Source organism: Taudactylus pleione, unplaced genomic scaffold, assembly GCF_031769625.1.
Source record: "Taudactylus pleione unplaced genomic scaffold, aTauple2 ptg001091l, whole genome shotgun sequence".
NCBI lineage: Eukaryota > Metazoa > Chordata > Amphibia > Anura > Myobatrachidae > Taudactylus > Taudactylus pleione.
In genome coordinates this window covers 3,490,198-3,498,686 of record NW_028285492.1, presented here as the reverse complement: position 1 = coordinate 3,498,686, position 8,489 = coordinate 3,490,198, and the positions used below count along the sequence as shown (strand labels likewise).

The window sequence follows — 8,489 nt, the reverse complement described above, 5'->3', positions numbered from 1 at the left end:
TTAATGCATCATGTCCCATATATAGAGAAAAGACAGGGATCCCCATTTTCTATACCCAACTGTCAATGGCCACACTCCTTATACCAGGGCTTGACAAATTTTCTAAAATCTAGGAGCCAGACCCCCCAAAAAATTACAGGAGTGAGTAAGGAGCACAGCTCTGTGTGTTATACAACTGTTATACACACTATACTCGTCCACAAAATGGTCACAGTTGAATGGATACAGTAAAATGGAGGCCCCCTCACTGCTCTGCAAAGCTCCCCTGCTCCACCCCCCCACCCTCCAGTAATAACAGACCACATTTCACATAAAACAATGGTGCCAGAAAATACAACAAACCCCCCTCCCCTAGTGGTCACACCACTATCCCTCTGAAGCTGCTCCGCAAACCCTGGCAATGCATAGACCCTACTACCGGAGAGCTCTATGCAGCCGGAGATAGGAGACAGTAGACAGCCGGGACGTACAGGAGGATCAGCGTAGACTGGGACAGACAGCAGGGGTCAGAGCAGGCCAGGATGGAGAGGAGTCGTCAGCGCAAGCCGGGACGGACACAGGCACAGCAGTCACTGCAGGCGACACTCAGCACATGCACTCTTGTGCATGATATGAACACCGCAATACTATAGGCACGAATCTCCACCAGAGCTAATGAGGATCTGCTTCCTTCCTCACTGCAAAATCTGGTAGCCATGGCGACCTGGCTCCCATGATTTGTCGAGCCCTGCCTTATACAATCACTGCAATGGGAATTGGAAGTTTTAGGGTTTGCGTGTTACTTTGTGCTTCATCATGAAATCTCTGTATGAGAGATACTTTAATATGATTGTAAAAACAGAAGAGGGGCAGAAATAAGCTGGGAGTAGTATGGGAAGGGGCATTCTGCTGCCTAAGAGGAGCTTCACTTTGTCTCATGCTATGAGCAGCCCTAACATCAGTAATACACACATATAAATTGCAAGTACATAATTTTACAAACACACAATCTAGCCGACTATTATGCTTAAACACTTTATTATACAAAGCAACTAATAAACACAACCGTAACTAAACAAACAAGAATTATTTCTATAAAAGTTTTGTAACATTTTGGTAGCAAAATCTAGGTCCATATTTCTGGTCAGAGTACATGTTAATGTATTTAGATAGTATTGTCCTTCAGAACTTTGTGGTACAATCCAAATATAATAATGACGATGAGAATAATAATAAAATAATTTCTTTAAACAGTTTATGCTGTAACTGCAGTTGGTTTGCTGACCACTTGGTGGCAGTGTGCAAATAGAGAAAATTCACAAGGTCATCCCAGTTTTATGAGTGAGGATGAATAAGCACTTGAACGGGAAGACTAAATTTCTATTAGCTTTATTTTCATATGAAAAGAGACCAGCGGGAATAGAGACAAAAAAAAGATGCTAAATTATTTTTTTAACCTGGTCTTCTGAAGAACAGTAAATGAAACCAGACAGAAAGAAATTAAACCAAAGGTTTTATGTGTAAACATATAAGTTTCAAACTAATCTGAATAGACATAGAGGAGTTTCACTACAGATGACTAAGATCTGGGCTTGCAAGGATCTTTCACACAAAAGGAAAGCTTCCATGTACCATAGGCACAGCGTAGGCAGCGGTATTGGGAGTCATTGTCCGTATAAGAATACCGGGGTTAGATCCCGGGTAACCAGTGACATCCCCGAGTTACACACCGTGCATGTACTTTACTATTTGCAGAACACTTATGTGAGTTACAACAACAGGACATCACCTCACGCAGTATCATTGGGAGTTAAGGAATGTTCCCCAGCCAGATGTACAAAGATTCACTATAATTCAAATGTGCAAACATTCAAAGGGCTCCAATAGCCTGTGATGATGCTTAACCGAGAATATATCCTTTACATTTGTTTGTTTTCCATAGTTCTCGTTATCCGGACTGTCATGCCTGAACCAATCCAGCAGGTCCGCCAAAGAGTTAGACCATCCGCCAATGCAAAAATTAGTTAAAGTTCTTGGTGATGTCTCTCCAGCATTTATAGGACAGCAACTTCACCCACCAGAGGCAAAACACTGAATCGCTGGACATAAAAACGGGCTTCATTGCACACGCTCAGAAGCGAGCTGGGGGGGGGGGGGGGCTATGTAGCGGATCTAACAACATTCTCTATTGATAGGTTCCATAGAAACCATATAGGCTGTTCCAGCAGTAGTTCTGCCAATAGTGTCTACAACACCACTTTGGCTGAAATATGCCTGTCCAACTGGAAGAGACGAGGTCAACACTGGACTACTGGGGCCCTCTGGGAACCTGCTGAATTGGGGAGGACGGATTGACCCCAGGTTAAGTAGAACTGTGTATTTTTTAAACTTACCTTTTAAATATGGCAGATTAATGTAAGCATGATGTGGCAATCATGGTTCATGATGGTAACTGAAGCCACAGGAGCCCCATATTATAGGGGGTAAGTCTACTAAAGGTCGATTTTAAATCGATTAAAATTCGATCAACATCGATGTTGTGTTTCAGAGGCTAAATCACACATTTACAAACAGACATTTTTTTTATATTGATTTTTTAAGTGTAGGTAAATGGATGATTTAGCCCCTGAAACACAACATCGATGTTGATCGATTTAGAATGATTTCTTAATTGATTCAAATTTATGAAAACCAACCTTTAGTAAATTTACCCCATACATGCTGTACAGAATTAAGAACAGTAGGGATCAAATTTCCCCCTTAAGGTGCGAGCCTTACATTGTTCAGAAGACAGGATCCATAGAACCAGGTTGCCGATGATATTCTATTAGTGAAGACAATCACGTAAAAGCAGCTGGTGACACCACCTTTATTTTCCCACTTACCAGAAGGATTGCTTGGCGGTCTGTATGACGTTGGCAGTAGTGTCCACATCTATGTAATCATAATGCAGAGCTGCGGGATCTGTAGAAGAGCCGGTCTCGGCCAGTAATATTCCTATCCACCTGCCCATGTTTTCTGAAGACGAAGCCTTAGAACGGAAAGATGGAGATGGCAATTTACTCTGTACATTATACAAAATGAATTTACAATGGCAAACTGTGCCTAGCCTAATTATACTACGTGTGTGTGAACTCGCAGCGCTCCGGTTACTAATAGGCGCTATTTGTTTGATTTGGCAAAGTGCCCACATATACCAGTCAAGTGAATCAGCGGGGAGCAATAAATGACCAGCCGAGAGGAAGCAATTCTACAGCATCAGATACACACTACTAGGCATGCTGCACACACAGCGCAGGTCAGTAGTCACATGACAGGGGATGCCCACCACCGGGCAAAAACGCATACCCCTAATGTTTCAGTTCTCCGGCTGTTCATTGTCTGTCCTGAAAACTGTGCGAGTTCCAGGAGATGCAATCCAATTGTCAGGAAGGGGGTAATACTCTTAAAATAAAGATCCTATATTCAAACTGTGGGGGAGTTGTAGCTAAGCTAGGAGAAAGTGGAGAGAGAAAGTGGAGAGAGATCAAGGGGTCTAGTTACTAAGCAGTGTTAGGAGACAGAGTGAAAAGTGATAAGATAGTGATAAGGTGCCAGCCAATCAGCTCCCAACTGTCATTTTTCAAACAAAGCCTGTGAGATGACAGTTAGGAGCTGATTGGCTGGCACCTTATCACTTTTCACTCTATCTCCTAACACTGCTTAGTAACTAGACCCCAAAGTACTAATCAATTACTTGCTAACTGTCAGTGTACAGGCTGAGTTTGAAAAATGACAGTTAAAAGCGGATTGGTTGGTACTTTATCTCGCTCTCCAAGCTTTGACAATCTTCCCCCCAAGGGTGCTACACAAAGTGCTCTATTCTGCACCTGCGTATGGAAGGTCAGACATTATGGAGATAAAACCTATTCATCCAGAGGACTTCGGTACGGGATGCCGGCATCCCAACAGGGTTAGGATACAGACACCAGTCGGTAGGTATCCTAACCCTCCCCCTCTCCCTACCGGCAGCCTAAACCTAACCCCCCTCCCTGCAGCCTAAACCTAACCTCTCCCCCCTGCCCGGCACCCTTACCCTAACCCTGCTACTTACCTTTGGGATGCCAGAGCCGGGATTCTGACAGGTTTCGGGGTTCCGGCACCAGTACAATTGTTCTAATCCCTGGTATCCAACTTGCCGGGGTTCTGACCGCATCTCACCCAGAGACCATGCCCCACAGGTATGATAAAGCTAGTCCTAACCTCCCCAGCAATCCGGACCTGTTTGCTAAGGTGTGAGCCCCCGGCTTTTTCAGGAGGACATTTCCTGCCCTGATTGTTCAAACATAGGGGGATATGTATCAAACATTGGAGAAAGATAAAGTGGAGAGAGAAAGTACCAATCAGTTTTTTATTATTTAACAAAGCCTGTAAACTAACAGTCAGGAGCTGATTGGTTGGTACTTTATCTCTCTCCACTTAATCTCTCTCCAAGCTTTGATACATATTCCCCATAGTCTTACTCCCCTTTTCTCCCCACTCAAGCCCCTAAACTTCCATGAGTCCTTACCCCCTTCTGCATGCCTGTAACTCTCAGATAGCTCTAATGGGCCATTTATCTGCATTTCTCGCCCATGTAACCCCCTACGCAATTAACATTTATAATGCTTTAAAATGATGACCATGCAAAAACGTTAGTCCTAAAGCACAGAACAGTTCTAAAGTGTCACACTTTCCTGACACCTTATCTATATGTACTACTGGTTGTCATGTGCTGTCCTATGCTGGTATATAGGGGGAGATGTGTCACAACAAGCAGCACACCTCCCTGACACCTCATCTATATGTACTACTGGTTGTCATGTGCTGTCCTATGCTGGTATATAGGGGAGATGTGTCACAACAAGCAGCACACCTCCCTGACACCTCATCTATATGTACTACTGGTTGTCATGTGCTGTCCTATGCTGGTATACAGGGGAGATGTGTCACAACAAGCAGCACACCTCCCTGACACCTCATCTATATGTACTACTGGTTGTCATGTGCTGTCCTATGCTGGTATATAGGGGAGATGTGTCACAACAAGCAGCACACCTCCCTGACACAATATCTATATGTACTACTGGTTGTCATGTGCTGTCCTATGCTGGTATATAGGGGAGATGTGTCACAACAAGCAGCACACCTCCCTGACACCTCATCTATATGTACTACTGGTTGTCATGTGCTGTCCTATGCTGGTATACAGGGGAGATGTGTCACAACAAGCAGCACACCTCCCTGACACCTCATCTATATGTACTACTGGTTGTCATGTGCTGTCCTATGCTGGTATATAGGGGGAGAGGTGTCACAACAAGCAGCACACCTCCCTGACACCTCATCTATATGTACTACTGGTTGTCATGTGCTGTCCTATGCTGGTATATAGGAGGAGAGGTGTCACAACAAGCAGCACACCTCCCTGACACCTTATCTATATGTACTACTGATTGTCATGTGCTGTCCTATGCTGGTATATAGGGGGAGATGCGTCACAACAAGCAGCACACCTCCCTGACACCTTATCTATATGTACTACTGGTTGTCATGTGCTGTCCTATGCTGGTATATAGGGGGAGATGTGTCACAACAAGCAGCACACCTCCCTGACACCTTATCTATATGTACTACTGGTTGTCATGTGCTGTCCTATGCTGGTATATAGGGGAGATGTGTCACAACAAGCAGCACACCTCCCTGACACCTTATCTATATGTACTACTGGTTGTCATGTGCTGTCCTATGCTGGTATATAGGGGGAGATGTGTCACAACAAGCAGCACACCTCCCTGACACCTCATCTATATGTACTACTGGTTGTCATGTGCTGTCCTATGCTGGTATATAGGGGAGATGTGTCACAACAAGCAGCACACCTCCCTGACACCTTATCTATATGTACTACTGGTTGTCATGTGCTGTCCTATGCTGGTATATAGGGGGAGATGTGTCACAACAAGCAGGACACCTCCCTGACACCTTATCTATATGTACTACTGGTTGTCATGTGCTGTCCTATGCTGGTATATAGGGGAGATGCGTCACAACAAGCAGCACACCTCCCTGACACCTCATCTATATGTACTACTGGTTGTCATGTGCTGTCCTATGCTGGTATATAGGGGGAGAGGTGTCACAACAAGCAGCACACCTCCCTGACACCTTACCTATATGTACTACTGGTTGTCATGTGCTGTCCTATGCTGGTATATAGGGGGAGAGGTGTCACAACAAGCAGCACACCTCCCTGACACCTTATCTATATGTACTACTGGTTGTCATGTGCTGTCCTATGCTGGTATATAGGGGAGATGCGTCACAACAAGCAGCACACCTCCCTGACACCTTATCTATATGTACTACTGGTTGTCATGTGCTGTCCTATGCTGGTATATAGGGGAGATGTGTCACAACAAGCAGCACACCTCCCTGACACCTCATCTATATGTACTACTGGTTGTCATGTGCTGTCCTATGCTGGTATATAGGGGGAGATGCGTCAAACCTTGTAAACAGTGGAAAAGTGGAGAAGTTGCCCATAGCAACCAATCAGCTTATAGCTATCATTTATCTAGCACAGGCTATAAAATGACGGTTCAATTGGTTGCTATGGGCAACTTTTCCACTTTTATCTTTAAGGTTTGAGTACATCTCCCCCTAAATCTGTTATTGAAGCCAACAAATCTGTTTATCACATGGATGGTTCCTGTGTTCCGTACACCGTGAAGGAGGCCATAGTGGCCAAATATTCTCTGTAAAGCGCTGCGGAATATGTGTGCGCTATATAAATAACTGGTAATAATTAACACAAGGGAGTACATTGGAGGATGCACATTATGCATAAAACTTCCTGTACCCATAAGAGTCGATGGTTTTACACTTGCTATGTACAAAACAGCCACCTTGGTGTTTTAATACATGGTGCAGAAGCTTCAACAGTATTTCAAAGGCGTCGCACCTTCAAAGCACTGTTGGTTGCCGCACATACCTCCGAGGTATATAGACTGTAGAAGACAAGAGGCCACTTCCTGTGAATTCATTCATGTCTGTCGTGGATTATGAGAAACAGAAAATAAACCTAAATAGGAAATCGAATAAAACATACCAGTGGGTGCAATATATGGAAGCGGGTAACTGACAACCTAAAGACACGGTAGTACATACCTCCAGGACAGCCACCTCCTGTGCGTTGCGGAGTAGACGGAATGTCAGAGGATGTTTGGAGTCTAGGCCGGGGATAACCTCACAGCCTCTCAGAGGAATGGAGACTATGTGCGTCTTCAGGTCCGTTCTGTCTTTGTGGAAGATTAGTTTATTGTCTCTAACCCGGCACCAGCGCTCCCTCCAGCGATTGTTGGTAAGTACATTCAGGTATCCTAAGAGGAGGTGGGCAAGAGAACCAAATCATTCAGCCAACGTTACATTCTGACTATGGGGAAGATGTACGAAACCTTATACAGAGACAAAGCTGAGAAGAAGCCCATCAGCTTTGAACGGCCATTTTACAGCCGGTGCTAGATAAATGATAGCTAGCATCCGATTGGCTGCTATGGTAAGCTTCTCCACTTTATCTCAAAGGTTTGATACTCTCTCCCCCCCCTATGGGTGTAATTCCAAATGCAGTTACGTGGTAATACGATTATAATTACTAGCATTTATGTGGGGGCACCACAAAGTTCTACAAAGCCACAAAGAGCAATAGTACAAACACAGTTACCGTAATTGCATAAACTATAGCATAACATTAAAGCACAGTACAAGCAGTTTAACAAGTGTCACTTACTAGGCTAATTTAGTAGTAATTCAAAATGGCTAACGCAATGCAAGCAATCTTTACAGAAGGCAACTGCAAGGACATAAAGGGACAAGGGGGAAGAGAAAGGAAATGAGGACGGAGGGCCCTGAGTGTGAGAGCTACAGAAGCATTGTAAAAAGGGAGAGGTGGTAGGAGGAGACACAAGGAAGGGTTGGTAGGGATTAGACTGCAGTCTGGTAATCTTTAGTAAATTTGTGAGCCTGATACATCAAGTGAGAGCGTTCTATGGAAAGAGAGGAGCACGGGAGTCAGAGGTGGATATCAAACGGGGCAGTCATCGGCCAATCAGAGAGGGTGGGAGTGATCGGGGATAGCTATTAGGTTATAGTAGACACAGGTAAGAGGCAGTGGGGTTCAGGAGAGGGCAAGAGCTTTAAAAATGAGGGTGAAGAGTCTAAGGGGCATATTCAATGAGACGCGAAAAGTCCTGTACGTTTTGCATGCTGGACTTTTCGCCGACATCACTGGTTTTCCATGCAAAAAAGTATCGCACTCGTCCCCGCTTATCCCCGTATTCAATAAGAAATCGGCAAAAACGGGACCCGGTGAAAAAGGACCTGGCGAAAAGTGCTGTCAGATTCAGGGAAATCAGCCTGACTCCCCCCAAAAGATGCACTGACATTGGGGATCACGATAGATACCCCCGAATAGGCCTGCTGAAGGTATTTGG

The 8,489-nt window shown here is 44.6% G+C and overlaps 1 protein-coding gene across 1 annotated transcript in view; it reads right to left on the bottom strand.

Moving 5' to 3' along the window:
• Positions 1-2,864: 2,864 nt before the first annotated feature.
• AFAP1 (actin filament associated protein 1) overlaps positions 2,865-8,489 on the bottom strand; it is a gene marked incomplete at its 3' end in the record, with an annotated part of 109,466 nt that continues 103,841 nt past the window's right edge. Inside the window, exons 10-11 of the mRNA XM_088461749.1 lie at positions 7,168-7,379; positions 2,865-3,010 (exon numbers count right to left, since the gene is read on the bottom strand). Coding sequence (XP_088317875.1) covers positions 2,865-3,010; positions 7,168-7,379 — 358 coding nt within the window. The remainder of the gene's footprint in view (positions 3,011-7,167; positions 7,380-8,489) is intronic.